The sequence below is a fragment of the Fringilla coelebs genome, assembly GCF_963513975.1.
Source record: "Fringilla coelebs genome assembly, chromosome: 13".
Lineage (NCBI taxonomy): Eukaryota > Metazoa > Chordata > Aves > Passeriformes > Fringillidae > Fringilla > Fringilla coelebs.
In genome coordinates, this window is record NC_140039.1 from 910557 (window position 1) to 929986 (window position 19430).

The 19430-nt window shown below is 44.3% G+C and overlaps 1 protein-coding gene across 1 annotated transcript; it reads right to left on the minus strand.

The window, feature by feature from the left end:
• Positions 1-4906: 4906 nt before the first annotated feature.
• NINJ1 (ninjurin 1) lies at positions 4907-18903 on the minus strand. The gene is made up of 4 exons (XM_084214396.1): positions 18725-18903; positions 12151-12385; positions 8356-8517; positions 4907-6579 (listed from the first exon to the last, which is right to left on the minus strand). Exons 1-3 carry the CDS (start codon positions 18794-18796, stop codon positions 8363-8365), a joined length of 462 nt encoding a protein of 153 aa, XP_084070522.1. The 5' UTR covers positions 18797-18903; the 3' UTR covers positions 4907-6579; positions 8356-8362.
• Positions 18904-19430: the final 527 nt, after the last annotated feature.

Consider the following 19430-nt stretch of genomic DNA (forward strand, 5'->3'; position numbering starts at 1 on the left):
AGCCAGGATTGCATCTGCTGCTACAAGACTCTTTGGGGCAAGAGGAGCCCTAGAGCTTGGCACTGGATTCTGTTGAACAGGGCCTGAGTGGTCACGGAGGAGGCTCTCTGAGATAACTGCATCAGGAGGAGAGATCCTCTTCATCCTGTGCCCTTCTGTGGACTGCCTCCCTCATGAGTGGGAACTGGACTCCCCTCCTTGCCCACTGGTTTGTGGCCCTTTGGGGAGAGGAGCAGCTCTTAGTGGGAGGCTGTGCTTGTCCTGGTGCCTGTGCTGGGCAGCATGCCCTAAGCATCTGCCTCTGCAGGGGCAGCCCCGTGCCAGGCGCCAGCTGAAGGGACCAGAGCAGAGCATCAGGGGCATCACCAAGGTTTGGATATGAGTGAAACAACAGCCTGATGAAACTACAAAATTATAGGATTCAGGGGAGGGGGTAATTTTCTATCTTCATCTCACCCACTGCATAGAGATGTTATTAGAGCCAAATGAAAAAAAGAAATCAGAGGCAGGAGATGAGACAGGTATGCGGCAACACTGCTCCAGTTAATTCAGTACCATTGCTTTGGCATAGAATATTTTGGGTGAATCCTAAACTGCCCTTGCTATTTTGGAGCACGGTCTACTTTACACTGTGGTCACAAGGAAAAGCTTTCTGCCGTGGTGCTGTTGATAAATCTTTAATAACATTGTGTCTAGTAAAGCAAAACCCCTTCAGACTCTGTGCTTCATGAACTGGTAACAGGTGAAGTCAGGTGCCAGCAGCCAGAGTGCCACTGCACATGAAGCTTGGATAAATCACAGGTGAGAGGTGTTCTCACAGCATGATTTACAGCAAATCTTCTCTTCTCCATAGCAAAATATTTCATCACAGTCAAATGGCGCTTTTTCTTTTTTAGCCCTGGTTTTAGCTACCCTGGGGGTCTCCTGGTGCTCCAGCCCTGCGGGCACTGTCCCGAGGCTGCTCCGTGCGGGCCGGCCGGGTCAGGCAGGGCTGCTGGGTCCCCCCGGCTGCTCCCTGCCGAACGCTCTGTTGCAGCAGAAACACAGAGCTGGCGTTGTTTTTCCTCTGTGGGCTCTGAGCTCATTAATTTTAAAGGCTCTAGTGAAGGCTGGAAAGATGATGCCTGTGCCTCTTAAATATTCCTGATCCATAATGGTTGCATAGAGCTGGATTTTGTTTTACCTGTGCCTCTGGAGCTGGCCCCCAGCCAATTTAACATGGCTACTTTGCTCTGCTCTGCAAGAACTCTGTTCTGCCAGGAGGTGGGGAGACAACTTACATCAGATTGGAAGCAAATTCACAGTCCAGGTATAACAGGTAAAATTATAGCAGAAAATAATAATTATTATTAATAGTAATAATTTAGATAGCAGTTTTCTATGAAAGAATTGCAATGATATCTTTCAGGGTATTCCCAGGCTAGGAGTCCTGTGAGATACAAGTGAAACTCATCTTGGTGATCTCAGAGTCAATAAGAAAACAAGTAGGAAGTAAATTCCTCATTCTGAGCTGGATGAAATTCAGCCCTGTATGAGTCTAGGCTGGTTCTGACTCTGGAAAGATGAACAAGACACATCATTCCATCACACCCTGTGTCTACAAGTTAAGCAAAATATTATCAGTGACATCAGGTTTGAAGATTGCAGGACCTCTGTGTGATAACCAGGGTCCCTTCAAGAGGCTGTGAGGGGTCCTACCAGTGCAGCCATGGGATGTGGGGCTTTCAAACCTGTTTTGCTACTATCATGGAGAAGAAAGAATTTTTATGGAATACGAAGGAGAACAGTGACCACACAGGCACATTGTGGCGGGCTCCCAATGCTCCCCAGTTTAGTGCACTTCACACAGTTTGTGAAGTTCAGTCATGGTCCCAAGTCACATTGGCAGGATTTGAAACTCTACAGGGGATGGGGAGGCCTGAGGGGATACAATCATTTCTTTCCTGAGCGATGCTCTCTGGCATGCCTCGTGAATCATGTTTTCTGACACAGAAAAAAGTAACTATTTCAGGGTAAAGACACATAACTGTCTCCCTCCATATCTTCCACAAATCCAAACCAAATCTGAAACATAAGGCCTTCCCAAGAGTTTAGATTATTTTCATCCTTCATGCCAGAAATCTGTGGTAATGTTGGGTGGTGATGAAACGGATTTATTTTCAAATATTTTTGGTACCAGTGAAAATGTTTTGCAATGTTTCAGTAATCCTGGTGTGGTGCTTTCTAGCATGGCACCATATTTACACTCACCTCTCAACTAGTTAAAACTTGTACCATTAAAAAGGGCGTGGGGCAACTTCTAGGCTGGAAGACTGGAAAAAGAGGAGTGGAAAACATCAGGAAGGAGGCTGAATGAAAAAAGAGTTTTTGCCATCTCCACTTCTGACAAAGCCTGACTTGCCTGATGAGGAGCTATTGATAAGTCTCTGTTCTTTACTGGGAGCTGTGGCACTCTTCTTGGGAAGGCAGCCAGGTTTGTAAAGAGTTCTCGTTATGAGAACCCAAGGGGATAAAATGAACCATGAAAACAGACCTTCAACAGACTGTGGAGGAGGAGAAAAGTGAATTCAAAATATACCCATAGTATCCAATAGGAGGCAGGTAATGTTTTGTTACCACCCTGTTAGGAAGTTGGATAATTATTGGTTAGATACTATTTTGAAAAGATTGTATCCTGTGTTTCACACCCTATCCTGCACTGACATGTCAGGGACCTTCCCACTGGCACAGCCATGGGCTACGAACATCAGGAGTGAGGATGAGGGGGGGCATTTACAGGGGGAGTCAGTCAAAAGTTGGACTCCATGATCTTTGATATCTCTTCCTAAACGATTCAGTGATTCTGTGACTTCATGGTTTTATACAGTGAAAATAAGAAATTCCTGCCAACAGCTGAAGCCTTTATATACTGCATTTTCTTCTGCCTCTTTGCTGTAGGTGTACTTCCAACAGTGTGTGTTTGCTTCCTGACATGCCCAAGAGCTGTCTGCTATCAATCAGCTCAAGTTGTTCGGTCAGCTCTGCCCATGCTTCTGCCCCCTCTGTCCTCCCACCGCTGCTGGATGTGTTCCAATGTCAGGATGGGAATACTCAGTGATGGGGAGAGGAGTGAAACTCCAGGTACAGCTGACATGTCACGTTGCAGCACTTGGGGGCAACCCAGCCTCTGATGGAAACTCTGCCCCAAGTCCTGCAGTGACCATGTTGTTATTTATCTCTTCCTGGATTACCTTCTCTTATTTATTTCAGTTTACTCTGGTTCGGCTTTGTTGATCACCTCTGAATACCCACAGACTCCAGCAAGACTGCTGCAAGCACTGGTGGTGGGCTCCTGGTGGTAGTGCCTCCCCCAGCCCCTTTTCAAGTTGCACCACGATCTGAGTAATGTACCTGGGCTCAGCTTCTCTTGGGCTTATCAGAAACACCACCTGCTCCAGGAACAGGTGCTGTCCAATTCCTCCCAACACCCAACCTGACCCTCCCCTGGCACAGTTTGAAGCCATTCTGTCTCCTCCTGTCCTTTTTTCCTGGGAGCAGAGCCAGAACCCCATCAGCTGCCCCATCTTGTCAGGGAGTTGTGCAGAGCCAAAAGGTCCCCCCTGGGCCTCCTTTTCTCCAGGCTGAGCCCCTTCCCCAGCTCCGTTCCCTTCTCAGGACACACTCCAGCCCCTCGAGCTCTTTCTTGTTGTGAGGGGCTCAAAACTGACCCCACAATGTCCAGCACAGGGGATGGGCACTGCCCTGGCCCTGCTGCCACACCAGTGCTGAACAGCCCAAGGTGCCCTGGTCCTTCTTACCCACCTGGGCTCCTGTTCTGCCACTGCCACCAGCAGCCCCAGGGCCTTTCCAGCCCCTCTGGCTCAGCCTGGAGCTGCAGGGGCTGTTGTGACCCAAGGACAGGACCTGGCACTTGGCCTTGTTCAACCTCAGTCACTGGCCTTGGATCCAGCCTCTCCAGATAAAACTATGGAGCCTTCCTACCTGACAGCACATCAATACTCCCAGCAACCTTAAGTGTCATCTGCAAATTCACTGAGGGTAAAGAAGTGGTTATTTCAAACAACTGAATGGCAGTTGAGGGGATACAGAAACCAGGATGGAGTTTTCTGCTTCAGCCCATTTTGTATAAGACTCAGCATCAGAATGAGCTCCAGCAGTGATCTGGTTTAGAAGACAAATACTCAGAGTGAGTTCCAGTAAATATGGTTGTTGTCACCTGCTTCAGCAAGTACAACTATGCCAAAAATCCCAGCCCAGGCTTTTCTGCATGCTGAAGGGACTAATGAGAAGGACCATGAGCAGTGCTCACGCTGCCCAGAGCTTATGAAACAGGAGCAAATGGCTGACCTGGCATGAACTGCTCCCCACACAGCCTGGAAAATTCATCCCGCTTCATTATTGATGACCTCTTTTAAAAGAGGTATTTGCCTCCAACCAGGAACTCTGAAAAAGCACAGGAAACCAAAGAATGTATTTGTTTGCTGCCCCTCTGAGATACTTGCCTGGATTTTAAAGCAGCACCTGACTTAAAAGAATAATAATCCTGTGATTAAATTATTTAAACTTGAAACCAACTTGCAGATGCTTCTGTCTGCTAAAAAATACATGAACTCTGAAGGCGTCAAAGACTTAAAATACAGATTTCATGTCTGAGACTGTTTTGCAAATCTTATTAATCACAATAAAAGACATGGGAAGCAGCATCAGAAGGGTGACAGCCACAAGTGGGCATGAAGAGTCCTACAGCAGTTGGTGGTTTGTGAAAAATACAGGAAGGAAGTTGTCCTGCATGCCTCTTTCAGAACTTGTTCTGAGTTATATTAGTACAGTCCACAAAATTAAAACACTGCCTGCTGGATACTGGTTAAATACATGTTACAATGGAAATGAAGCAACCAAAGACAAATTAGAAAATAAAAAAGAATATCTATTCCATTACTAATCACCCGAGCTTGATTTGTTTTCTGTACGTAATTCTTACGTACAGAACATATACATGAAAGAACATATACATGAAAGTCTGGTACATGAGTGGGCTTTGAGAGATAACCAAAGACAAAGGTCAGTAATAAAATCTGTAAATGAGATGAGACACATGAAATCAACCTTCTATTCTTATGTACAAAGGAGCTTTTGAAAATTGACGCCAAGAAAATTGATTCATACAAATCTACATCTTGCATCCACATAAAAGTGCAATCTAGAAAACATAGATTTTTCTAATTGTAGGTATGATACTTTGGAAATAAAATTCCTGAAATGTTTTTGTTGAAGAAATAATTGCAACCTATACCGTTATTATCAATAGTGTATTTAGAAAAAGTGTAAGTCCCTGAGCCAGCAGGTAAGAGACTAGAAGATATTTATAACTCTCTCTATATATTTAAAAATAAAAAGTTAAACATTTATTTTGCTTTTAGCCATAAACTCATAAAAGGAACAAAACTGCAGCAATCAATGATGGGAAGAGAGAGGGGAAACTGGAGAGAAAAACTCAGTTCATTTTGCCATTTGCATTGCTGCTGACAGGCACTTGGTACCAGTTTAACAGGTAAAGTTCACCATGGATCCTCCAGTTTACCAGTAGAGCCTAGAAAAGGCGGCACTTGTAATAGAGTTTCCAGAAATTTGATATAAGAAAGAACCTTTTACATTTAAGGTAGTGAGGCCCTGGCACAGGGTGCCCAGAGCAGCTGCGGCTGCCCCTGGATCTGGGGAAGTGTCCAAGGCCAGGCTGGGCACTGGGGCTTGGAGCAACCTGGGGTAGTGGAAGGTGTCCCTGCCATGGCAGGGGTGGAACAGGATGACCTTTAAAGGTCCCTTGAATCCAAACTACTCCATGATTCAAATAAATACACATAATGGACAGAATACACAGAATAGCAATACACGGTAAGAAACCATTACAATTAGGTGACTGGTTTCTGTGCATGAAGGACAGGACATTTTAAGTGTGTCCAGAAGAAACAATTCAAATGATTACCTGTGAACAAAACTGAGCAAAAGAATGCTGCTTGTTTCTGTTTGTCTCATCTCTCCTTTAGCTAGAGTGGAAAAATAGGCAAAACAAAAAGCTGTGCAAAAGCAGAGCTACCTTTACACACTGCAAAGGCAGAGCCCTGCTGGGCTACAGAGTACATGGGCTTGGTGCCAAGCTGTGAAATAAAGGACAATGTGACCATGCCAGAATCAAAGGCCTGACATTTCTTACCATCATGAAATGACAAATTGCCACAAAAACCAAAGGCATGTAAAAAGAAAAGTCCTGTGAAATGCTACCAGATGATATTTCCTTGTTTCATGGATTTATGTCACTTCTCTGGAAAAAAAAATGTTTCTTCAGAAATTGAAATGCCAATATTCCAGAAAAACAGCATCCTTGGGGCAAGGCTAACCTTCTCTTAGATGCCAAACAATTTCAATATTAACACATGGGAAAATTTCAGGTATACAAGTGTGTGGGAAGCTTGAGAAAGGTGCTTGGTGTGTCCAGCTTCTTCAAATTATTTTTCTTTCCCCACTGTGTCCGGTGTAGCTGGCTCAACTGCAAATGGCATCTAAAATGAATGCTCCAGGTCTCTGAAACACAAAGATACTGATATTTCAGTGATACAGAAATTACAGTAAATGACACATTTACTTTAAAGGGGGAATTAAGTTTTCTGTGGAAAAGGGTGCATAATAATAAAGGTAAAGCCAGAACACGGCGGACACCCACTTCTCTCAGGATTTTGAGGAGACTGTGGCAACAGACTGAAAACCACTTATTTTTCAGGTTACATTCAGATGATCAGATGCTTTTAGCAAGGGCAATGGGTACAAATGAGTAAACAACAGCTGTAATGCTCCAAAGCAATACAGAACTTTCACATTTAACAAGTCTGCAGCAAAAAACAGGTTCTGGACACCACATTTGGCTGTTTGATTAGGAAACTGCATGTGTGAGAGCATGGAGGCAGGAGCCCACCGCTCCTGGTTCTGTTCTGAGCTTCCTATGCCTATTTCAGATCCTTGTCTCGACCCCTGTCCCTGGTATTTTGTGTATTTCATCCCATGAAGGCAGCTAAAATTCCAATAATCCTTCATGCAGCTCCCTTGGTTTTGCTAGTGTAATTCTGGGGTTAGTGCTTCAGTACTGCTTTAACATGTACTGCTGAAGTCAACATTCTACCTGCGTTTTGGATAACAGCTCAGATAATCTATGCTGCTTAAATTAAATACTTATTAGTCTGTTTGAAGCACCTATGGCCAGAAAATGCATTAAAACTATCTTGTTTCACTGCCAGAATTTCACAGGTTTTGGTTAAAGTAGAAAATTACACCCACACCCTGAGATAAATTACTGTAGTTCTTCATTTCCCTAGTAATTTTTTACAATGATTTCCCCCTGTGCTGTTTTGACTGATGATAAATTTTGGTTTGACTCTCATTTTTGTTGCAGATTTCTGTTGCACTGTACAGCTACAGATTAATGATTTAAAGGCCATGTATCTTCTTTTTCATGGAGAAAGGGTTTCCTGTAGAAGTTTGCACAAAGCAGAAATGTTACTTGCACGGGCTCTGTGCAGCACGGAGTGCAGCCACGGCCTGTCAGCCCAGCCATTCCTTCTCCAGCAGGTCTCTGCTGGCTGCACAGACTTAGCAGCGCTATTTTAAAGGCAGATGTTGACCATGGTGCTTCTTGCATTACAAGCCTACAATTTAGGTTTATGTCCTCCCAAACTGCTCATCATAGCTGGGAAGAAACCCAGTCTGATCTCCACAATTCCCATATTTATCCTTCTGTATAAGTAAAGGACAAAGCTGCAAGTGCAGGTAGAGCAACAGGACTGTCCTAAATGGCCACATGTGAACTGCTAGTGTTCATCTCTGTGAGCTGAGTCTCCCACAGGGCAAAGCCCTGTCCTGTGAAGGACAGAGCAGCCACACGATCTGGAGCCAGCACTGAAACTGAGAGGCTTCAGCGTGTGCAGTGTTACATGTCAGATTTAACAGACTGGATGCAAACCTTCCTTAAAAAAAAGGAGGGGCATTTGGAGAAAGCAGAACAACATTATTTCCCTTATTGTCTCAGTCAGCAGTAAGGAAAACGAGTGGCTAAGGCCAGGACAATCCTACTTCCTACGGATGACACGTGCTCCCATGGACTTTTGAACTCCACATTCACAAACACATTGCAATAGCCTCCCAGTTCCCAGCAGCTTCTGCTTTTGCACTAATGGGAAGTGAGCCCAGGTATCTGCAAGAACTTCAACAGTGCAGATCAGCCTGTGGCTGTTTCTGAAGCGCCCCAGTGTGCCCTGCATTCCTGGATGCAGTGCTCTGCTACCTCATGCTGCAGGAGCCCACACTCACCTGGTCCTTACTGTCTTGATGCTGGCTCAGCAACTGGTTTCTGCACTCCAAAGGCAGTGATAAAAATATTCACAACTACTATAATGAATACTAGTCCAGTTGCAAGGTTGTTGATGAAATTCAGCTTTCCATGTTTTGCAGGGTTGTTAAGGTCATATTTTACTTCAAAGAGAAAGGAGAAAAGATGTTTAATAATATGTATATTTCCAAATCCAGAATAAAAGGTTTCTGCTGCAGTTACAGAATTTATCTTATGCTAAGCTATTTGGATCAGTCATATTTAAAAGGGAAGTCAGATTCTGCAGTGTCAGTGAAAGTGCTAAGGGGACGGTCTGTAACCACAAGGAGCTTATTAACTTCCAGTAATTAACATCTAATCTCTGTGGAGACACATGGGAAATAATGGATGCACTAACATCACTAGAAATCTTTCGAGTTTTTGATGTTTTGAAGCCTAGCTTTGTTGCAGACTTTAAGCATTTAAAAATTATTTCAGTCTTGAATACATGAAACCTGAAGCCCTGACAGGATGAAGTTAAATTTCCTAGTTAAAATACCACAAATCTCATTACCAGTGCTGGATTTTTCTGTAACAGTGCCCTTCCCCAGCTTGCATTCCCTTGTACTCCCTGCCTTTGCCCTGATTCTGTTTTTAGAAAGCAAGGGTACTCTATCTGTTAAACAGAGCGAGGTGTCAGAGACATGTAGCTGCAGTCCCATCTCCTGTGTAAACATCTGCCTCTTCTTGCAGCTGTTTTTTGGTTGAACTGCTAAAGGGAGTGAGGGAGGCTCACACAGGCATTAATGGAGTGTAAGCTTTGATTCCAGGCCTCGTGATAGCACACAAATTAGTTACATTGGGCTGATAATAGGTTTGGTTTAAGACAGTGAGAAGCCTGGGGCACTTGCCGGGCATCATAGAATCATTAAGGCTGGAAAAGGTCATCAGATCCAACTTCGATGAAATACTATGATGCCCACTGAAATACCATGTGAAAACCCAAGAGTTTCCTGTCCCTGTTCTCTAGCAGCAAGGGCCCTGCAGCTGAGACCCTTGGCTACATTCCTTTGATGCTGATAGAGTGAGTGCTGATGAATTCAGGAGCATGTCTTGAGAATGGGTTTTGTCAGTTGAGACTCCAAGTTCTCAAGAGCACATATCACTGGAGCTTGTGTCTGCATGTGCACAACATGTGAGAGAAAGTTTATCCCAGACAAGTTTTTACAGCAACATAAAACCTAGAGCTCCCTCTGATAGGCACATACATAGACATACAGCTTATGACTCTACCACACAAAATAAATCTTGTTACTTGCTTGTACCATCATCACCATGTTCCATACTGCAGAAGTGAACCACTGAACCAATATCCCTTGTTGTTGAAGCACTTAAGTGGTCATAAACACACTTGTGATGCTGAAGTGCTAACAGCCAGGTTCACCTGGGGTCCCTAATAATGCTGTTTTGGTTTCAAGGAATTCTGAGCTCAAGTCTTGTTTGCTAAAGCAGTGTAGTCAAACATCATAGGCCAGGCAAAGCATTGAAGAACAGTGTGGGGGAACCGCCCTGAGAAGCAACTGCACACCTCTGCAGCCATTAAATAATTTAGGTTCAGTAGTACCTCAGCCTTAAAATGAGTTTACCTATCTGTAAAGTATCTGGAGGCATGTGGATGTTTGCACCCCAACAGGACCTGGAAGGACTCTAGTACTGCCATGTGAGCGAGGAATAAATGAAACTGAACCATTAGTTCTGAAACATAGAATAAGAGCATTTGAGACAGTTGGATAAAAATAGAAAGGCAATAAGGGCCTGACCTGTTATGTTAGTTAAAAGCAATCACGCTGAAAGGCAAACTGACACTTTCAGAACTGTCCCTTCGTCCACAGAAGGGTCAGAGAAGACAAGTAATACTTGTCAGTTTAGGAAAAGCTCTAAACTTTCAAGTAGAATTGCAGTAATCCTATCTTTGTAATTACAGCACTTAAGATGAGGGTGTTTGTGAAAATGTTCTTAAGAACAGCTATTCTTCAAGTATTTTATTATAATGGATTACTATGATTTCATGCCACTGAAACTATTTGAAGACATTCTTTGCTTTTCTTCCAAAAAGTTAAGGTCACCAAATCCTTTCCAAGGACAAATTTGCTGAAAATTTCTCACATTGTTTTCCTGAAAGCCTCTTTAGAAGAAGGAAAAGCTTTTAATACCTAGTAGAAAGTGTGAGAACTGGTAGCTCCCAGGACAAAACCCTGACTCAAGGAAAGAAACTGGATCGTGGCATAGACTTTTGTTTGGCCCTGTGAGAGCTTGAGGAGACAGAATTTCATGGCTGGACAGAACAAACTATTCCTGCAAGCCAAAACTATAAAATAGACATTGTGAAAAGCAAGTTTTTGCTCTGATGCCTGTATCTTCATTCCTTCGTGACCTGTTTCCTGTCTTCCTGTCTTTGACCTTAGCAGGACAATACTGCTCCAAGAGTGCATCACCATAAGCCAAGGGCTCTGTTACCCTCAATGTGACAAAGATAAAATTGACAGCAACTTGTCACAGTACAAGCTGGCTTGTACTTGTTTTCCACACCTGCCAGCATCAACAGGTTGTTTTTTTTCCAGTCCCTTTCTGCAATCTCCTCTGAGCCAAGACCTGGATTCTGCTCTTGCCCCAACTCTGACAAATGCAGAGACAGCTGTATTCCATCTCTTTTGTAAGAAAGAAAAAAACCACATCAATTGTGAATACTACAAGCCATGTGTATCCTGGATCCCTGGAACGTTCTCCTTGAACAGAAAGTTGTTTTTTCAGCTAAGAGAGCAGTACACTGAAAGATTGACAGGGATGCCAAAGGTGGCACCCATAACTCATTAAATACCATGTGTGAAGTCTGCCTTTTCATTTACATTAGGCACAAGGTGAGTTATCTAGTTCCCACTAAGGTAAAGGATGAGATTTGAAAAATCTTATGAGAATAAATGATCCCATACCACTAGCAGAAATGATCCACAGCTGTTTCCTACCAGTGGCAGTGTCATTTATTCCAGTTGGGAAATGGTGGATGCAGTTTGATTGCAACACAGCCAAGCTAAAGACAACATGCCCCACCAACATGACGATGGACATTTTGACTTTCACTTCCCCTTTGGAGTTCCCCATTCACATTATTTTCTTATATGACATGGAAGAAATACATTTCAGTCATAAGATTAGGTAACAGGTCTTGCCAAAAACATTATTATGAAACTGGATAGACCTCATTATCCTATCTGGTCTACTGATGTTTCTTTTACAGTATTTCATAACTTTCCTCTCTCCTCAGGCTTTCTGGAGGAAAAAATATTCATAGTATGGGCAAATGAGTAGGAGGAAGGTGATAAAAATTGAAGATTTCACATAAAGTTGCCCTTCCTCTCTTTGTTGCAGTATTTCTACGGTTTCAAGACAAAATCTGTATTTTTGGGTATTAGGAAAAATTTCTTCACTGAAAGGGTTGTCAGGCCTTGGAACAGACTGCCCAGGGAAAGTGGTTGAGTCCCCATCCCTGGAGATAATTAAAAGATGTGCAATTGTGATGTTTATGTTCATGATTTAGTGGTGAACAGGGCAGTGCTGGGTTAACTTTTGGACTAGACGATCTTAGAGGTCTTTTCCAACCTAAGCGATTCTGTGATTCTAACCTGAATCGGTTCTGAGGTAAAGGTTTTTTAAAAGCAAAAGGTGTGTTTATTTACCACCTTATAGGCTGTGACCTATAAGAAAAATACACATCAGTGGTTCTTGCTGTTGCTACCTACCAAGGAATATCAAGAGCACTCCCACCATAACTTGCAGGGTGAGCGACAGACTGATGAGAACGATCAGCGGGATGTAGAAGGAAAAGGAGGGCCCTTGCTCCATGACAGCTTTGAGCTGGGAGGCGTTGGCCATCAGCAGGGCGATGTCCAGCATGCTCTCAGCCGCGCTCTTCTTGTTGGCGTAGTGGTTGATGTTGATGGGTCTGTTCCTTTGCAACCACTGCCACCTTCTGTGCTGGAGCCAGCAGAGAGGAAAATGGTTATTCACATCTCTTAATTGGTGGTGAGACATCACTTGGCCCACCAAATGATTCCTGTGACTATACGGGAGCCACAGCAGTGCTGAGATCTGTGCAGCTTTCCCACTGTTCCCCCCGTCCTCCAGAAAGAGAGCAGAAAACAGTGTCTGCCTCTACTGCCCTTTGGCACCTTTTCCAGCTTGTCTACAGGATCAGTTTAAACAGTCAGCATGTTTCTACCCTGGGAAAAGAAGAGACTGGAAAGGCTGAAAAGTTTGCACTGAAGAAAAGTTTGCACTGAAAAAAAGTTTGGAGGGAAAAAACACTGTAACACAATCCAGCAAACAACAGGTTGCTGTGACTAATTTACTCCTGAAGGCACACTTAAAAATACAGATATTTATTAAATTCACTTTCTCTCCTTACACATCCAAAAAGTTCTTTCGTTACTCATGAGTCTTCTTTTAAGGACAGATGTGAAGTTGGCCACTGTGTGAGCTTTGCTTGCCCTCCTTTCCTTGCTACTCCTTCCTGCGCCATGCTACTGTCCAGGCCCATCCATACATCCATACACAGATGTTTTTCCACTTAACTATCATCATATCATAAGATGTGTTGTTGCCAAGAATTGTCCAATTACGAAGGAATCTTTTTTTCCCCATTTTCACATCAGCTGGTTTTGGGTTGTTTTTCATTTGTTTGCTTTTTTAAATTGCTCTGCAAACAAACAGGAAAATAAAAAACAACTGCAAGGCAAACTTAGGGCTAGTTAACCCAACGGGATGAATACATGAGTGTTTCCTGATGATGATTTATGTGACCTGACTTGAAATTTCACTGCTTGTCTCCCAGAGGTGCCTATTTCTCTACGGATTAGATGCCGCTTAGGGTAACTAGGTTAGATTTAGCTGCCCAACTCCATGAGGAAGAAAGAGTGAGCGATCCTATATCCTGCTGTCTCTGAACAGGTTAGGATTTTCATTCTTTCTGCTCTTACTTCTAGACTTAAAAAATAATAGACAAATATATGAAAAGTAAGCTTATTCTAGCTGTCTTCTTTAAATCTACTTAGAGACTTTTTTACTGCCCAAATGTGTTGCTCCTTGCCAGACTCCTGTGAAGGAGTCTGGCTTTGCAGGTTAGTTCAAATGCAGAAGACACCCTCTAATTACTCTCCTCAGCAGCACTAAACATTATCAACTCCCAAGCCAGGCTTGCCACAGTCCAGCCCTAAAAGCCTCCTTTTAAACAGGGTAGATATTCATAACCACATTGCCAGTTTTTTCAGAGCATTTAAATACCAAACTTGACCTGTTTTCACCAGACATGTCATCCATCACAAGCCTAAATGTTTGACTGAGTGCAATAGGGCAGCAGAAAATGTCAGAGGTTTTTCTCAGCCTGTGATCTTGCCTTCACCAGGAAAAATGACCTGTAATCATGAAAACCCCCAAAACATTCACTTCCTGTCTCCTGACTGATGTTGGAAAACCATAAAACAAAAATCCAAAAAAAGAGCAAATTAGCCTTGTCTTCTGGGAGCAAGCTGAAGGCTGCTGCCAGAGGTATTGAAGCTGATGCAGTCAGTACTACATGGGCACTTTTTAAGATCAGACTGTGTGTTACACAGCAATATATACACAGGTAATGAAAGAAGAGATGTTGCCTTAACCTCAGGAGAGTGACAGTCTGTACAACAGAAATTATAGTAGAGCTTGGTTATGTGGTTTTACGGTTTTTCAGGGGCATTCCAGGCATGCAGCAACGTGTGCAGCCCACAGCAACAAACAACACTTCCTGTGCTGTGAGCACCCAGAGGTGTATGTCTGGAGAAGTGGAATGTCTGGAGATTTTCTAGGATACATATAAAGGAATGCTTTTCCTGCAGGTGTCACTTGGCAAAAGAGCAGTATGCATTGCACGAGACCTGCTTCAGTCTCAGCGCAACCAAAACATCTCCTCACACGCATTCACCATTCAAATTCCTTGGTAGAGACAAGCTAAGCCCACTCCTTTGTGTCTCCAAAGGAGTTTGAGCAAAGCCAGCACGTGCGTTCACACTGTGTAAGAGCCACGTGCAGCTGAGACACCATTCCCATTCCCTGCAGTATTCCCTGACTGCCTTCAGGTCCCCAGTGCTGTAAAGCTTCAGCCTCACAGCACAACAACCTGCCCTGCTGGTTTTATGCACAGTTAGACAAAGGACCGGAGTGAAAAGCTCCATCTGTGACTGAAGAATACCATGGAAGGGCTGATTTTCACAGTGACACGGTGCTGTCCCCACAGGCAGTACCACTCTAGGTCTCCTCACAGAAGTGGGGGCTGTTTGCTTGCCCAGAGCACTGCACTCTGCAAGGATAAAGCTACACTGCCATGTCACAAACGGGCACGTTTTTGGTTCTGTAGGACAGAACCTTCACTCCAAGATTGCACTGCTCACACTCCCTCTGTGTTAGTACACACACAGCATCTGCTTTGCTTCACTCCCCCTTTCAAAGGTACACCCAGAGAAACGGAGTGCCTTTCAAGTACAGAAAGGATTGACTGGTTGCATTTATTAAACAGCAAATACAAGCGGCTCTGCAGCAAATGTCCTTAGGTGCTGAATGAATCACAGTGAAGCCCCACCTGGTGATTCAACAGGAAGGAAACAGCACTAAAAATGGAAATATTTGAAAACAATAAAGCATCTTGCTAAACACAGTGAATTGTTATAGAAAGGATTACAGCAGTTTTCTTTCTATTTGGGGTAAGTTATTAATGCAATTTTATGGGCCAACAGCTTTGATTGAAAACAAGAATGGACCAGAATGACCTCTGGGTTTGTAATGCCATAGAGCAAGCTCCCTGAAAATCTTGTGTTTAGGAATAAGTCTGAATTATAAAACAATGGAAACTTGCTAAATAATAATGAAGCTGTTCAGAACTAAAACTGAGCCATACTGAACTTAGTGGGGCTGCTCTTTACTGTGTTCTGCAATATTCTTCTCAATCAGAACTGTTTAAAAGATGCTTAAAAGCAATTTTGGTTAAGAAGTAATTTACTATAGTTTTGAAGTATTAATCATTGAGAAAAATACCACATGGCTGATTTTTCCAGATCTTTGAGGGAAAGTTTCGTGTTTGGAAAAAATTCCAGTTAAATCAAAAAAGAGATAAATCAGACATAAAAGGAATAGTGCAGGACTGAAATAGAACACCATTTCAGAACTTTTATTTTTTTCTAAGATCAAACCTACAGGATTGAAGTAGCAACTTTGCATTAGTATTTAATAATACTTATAGTTGTAGAATTTCCGTCCATATCTCCATCACCTACACACTGAAAATGCAAAGGGCCATATATGGCCACTCTGAAGTTAGACCTTTCCTCCACCTCAGAGATCTTGCTGATCTAAAATCAGTCAGGTAAAATATTCAACAAAAAGTATCCATCCAACAAAAATATTTTAAGCCATATCAGTCATGTAATGGATGATTACAGAATCACAGAATAGGCTGCGTTGGAAGGGACCTGCAGTGACCACCCAGCCCAGCCCCTGTCCCTGCACAAACACCCCAACAATCCCACCCTGGGCATCCCTGGCAGTGCTGTCCAAAGGCTCCTGGAGCTCTGGCAGCCTCGGAGCCGTGCCCATTCCCTGGGGAGCCTGGGCAGTGCCAGCACCTCTGGGGGAAGAGCCTTTCCCTGAGATCCACCCTAACCCTCCCTGACACAACTTCAGGCCACTCCCGCAGGTCCCATCACTGTCACCACAAGAAGACATCAGTGCCCCTCCTCTGCCACCCACAACAAAGTTGTTGACCCCAGTGAGTCTCCCCTCAGCCTCCTCTTCTCCAGCTGAACAGACCAGGGCTTCCCCTCCAGGCCTTCAGCATCCTCGTGGCCTCCTTATCTCTAATGGCTCCTTTGTACACCGCCTCAGAGGATACTCTGTGGTTTATCCTTCAAAAAAACATTAGATCACTTGTTTGCTTAGCACTGATTCAAGAGAGAAAAACCTCTACTCTGGGTCTGGAATGAATCATCAGTTTCATTTCATGGAAATTTCATTTTGAGGAGAGGGGGGAGATGTTCACCCAAGTACTAACCCAGTGTAACACTACCTAGTTTGTGAGAACTCTGCAATCACATGCTGTGATTGCAGGCAAATACAAAAAAAAAAAAAAGAAAAGAAAAAAAGAAAGAAAAAAGGGAAAAGGGAAAAATTCAGCATGTAGTTGTATTTCATAGACATCATCACCTATTTTCTAGCAGCTCCAAAACCCTGCGCTTAAGAAGAATCACTTCTATATAAACAGAACATGCAAGTATTTTTTCTTAATTTCTACATTAAGAAAAAAACTGTGGCAATCATGTTGACTCCTGAGAGCTAAAAAGTTAATATTAAAAAAAGGAAAAGTACAGTCTGCTGAGGGCCAAGCACTGTTTTCCTGAAGCTGTACTGGTTCCAGCATCCAGTTAAAATATTTCTACTCATTAAATTACTGTAAAATAATCAGCACACCTCATGACTAAATTTGTGAAATGAAGGAGTGACTTTAATTTGTTCACACAGCTATTTAAATAGAAGTTTGCTCCTGTATAATTTTTTCTGCCTTGCATTATTACTACTCATTCTACTCATTTTGTCTTACAATACTATTTCTCACAACTGGGCTGTGGACTGCCTGTTTTGTGTGGCTAACACACTGTTTGTTCATTCTAGCTACTTAAAAAATACACAAGCAAAAACTTGACACCAATACTATCAATATGCAGAGTATACAGAACACTCCAAATTCAGTTTGATATGAGTAATGAGAACATACCATTTCAGGCTATATGCAGCAAAATAATTTCAAGTTCCCACAGGGTGGTTACTTGCAATATGATGCCCAGAAACTGCCATGTTTCAAATTACTTTCATGTTCCAAATTACTCCTGAATTAATATCTGGACTTCAACACATTTTTAGGAATAACATGATTAAAACAGTTTATTTCTACTATCCAGTTCTTGTTCAAAGTGTTTATGAAGTTCACTGAAGTGTCACTTTATACATTTAAAACAATGGAATAGCATGTCACACTGCTTATTCTTTATATGGCACTCACTGAGAACTTGAGTTTTGATGGGAAAGATGTAACGAAATGAGGGTTGCTTGCAACTAAAGATGAAGTAAAACAGGAAAGTTGCTGAAAAATTCTTGGAGCAGACCACATTGGGGGAAAAAATCCCCACCAAGAGTACTTGTGATGCAATCACAAAGCTACGTCAAGAAAATGAGAGAACTCCTGAGAAGTCAGAGGTTTAGAGGAAACCACTCCAGACCACCAGTTTGACTTGCATATGCCAGCCTGGATTAACTTCAGGGAGGATTTCCAGAATTTATTAAAAACAGATTTTTATTTTTCTTGGTTTCATATTCATGACTCCAAATGTTTGTTAGGGAGGGAGGGTTGGAGGAAGGACAGATGTGCTACACAATCAGCCCAGTCTGTCTGTAACCAGAACATTTTACCAGCGACACAGAAGAGGGTTTGGTACAGCGGTTTCTGTGTGGCAGAGACTTAGGCTGCAGTAAGAGCTGCCTTTAGAGTTTAGTCCCTTCCAAAACAAGATAAAAGACACTCTTTTACCCGTCTGTTTTCTTCAGATAAGTGGCATGTTCTGCAAATACCCTTTATACTTAAACAGAATGCGAATTAATATTTCCCAGTGAGGATGTCTGCTCATGTTTTGACTACCCACATTATGAAAAAGCTGGGTATTCTTGTTTTTATTTTGATTACTGCATGGAAATTAACCATACAGGCACAGTATGGTTATTCAGTAATTCCTCCTAGTAATTCCTCCTTCAGTAATTCCTCCTAGTTTAGTAATTGCTTATTCTGAACGGATGTCCTCTCCCGAGCCAGCTGGGCGGGCAGAGCCCCGCAGGCGCGCCGGGCTGCGGGTGGGCCCGGCCGGGGATGGCCCTGGTGTCCCCTGGTGACGGGTGACAGCTGCAGGAGCCAGCAGCGGCCGGGGATGGCCCTGGTGGCCCCTGGTGTCCCCTGGTGACGGGTGACAGCGGCAGGAGCCAGCAGCGGCCGGGGATGCTCTGCCCGGCCCTGCCCGGGCACACGGACCCGACATGGGCCTCCCAGCAGGAACGGCGCAGCGTGCGCGGAAAGCAGGCTAAAAACCCGGCAAGAACCGAGCAGCACCGACCGGCAGCGCCCCCCGCGAGTCCCCCGTCCGGGCGGGACGGACACGGCGGGACGGACACGGCGGGATGGACACGGCGGGATGGACACGGCGCCGGGAAGGACGCGGCTCCCCCGCCCCGCGCCCCGGGCCCGGCCCTCACCTGCTCGTCGGCCGCCGACTCCGCGCCCTCCGCCGCGCCGTTGAGCTCGTGGGTCTCGCTGCCGGAGTCCATGGCGGCCGCCCGGGCCCTGCTGTCCCGGCCGAGGGCAGGGGAAGGTTCCCCGCGGCGCAGCGGCTCCCGGAGCTGGCCCGGCCTCCCGGCACCGCGCCCGGGGCCACTCCCGCCGCCGGGGCCCCCTTCCCCCGCCCTCCGCCGCCCTTCCCCGGCTCTGTGCCCGCCTCTCCCCGCTCTCCCCTCCCTGCCCGCGGGCGGAGGTTTCCGCGCAGGGCCGGGCTCAGCGATCTGCGCTCTGCCCGGGCTCCCGAGGAATCGATGGTTATGTCAATATCAGAGTCCTGAAAGTGACCTGAATCTTTTTATTTACTCTGAGCTTTCATGAAAAGCCAATGATCAAAGCAAGGGATAGTGCCCTTCCTTCCTAATCAGTAGGACCTGGAAAGACATTAGGGAACATTTTCCAGACATTCTGGAAAGACATTAGTGGAATGTTCCCTGTCCATGGCAGGAGGGTTGGGACAAAATAATCATTGCCTTACAACCCAAAACATTCCATGACTGTGATTTTGGTTTTGCCTGCTCGCATGCAATGGTGTGGGCTTAATACCTGAAGCAAATAAGGAAATTTCCAGCCTCTGTTATTGGGAAGATCAGTTTCAGCAATCACATTTCTCCATTTTGAAGCCAG

Bases quoted from the DNA above. Each gene is read 5' to 3' on its own strand.
- NINJ1 (XM_084214396.1), bottom strand. From the start codon at position 18,796: ATGGACTCCGGCAGCGAGACCCACGAGCTCAACGGCGCGGCGGAGGGC. The intron at 12,386-18,724 runs GTGAGGGCCGGG...TGCTGGCTCCAG, and splicing joins AGTCGGCGGCCGACGAGCAG to CACAGAAGGTGGCAGTGGTT. The intron at 8,518-12,150 runs GTAGGTAGCAAC...TTCTCTTTGAAG, and splicing joins AGTGCTCTTGATATTCCTTG to TAAAATATGACCTTAACAAC.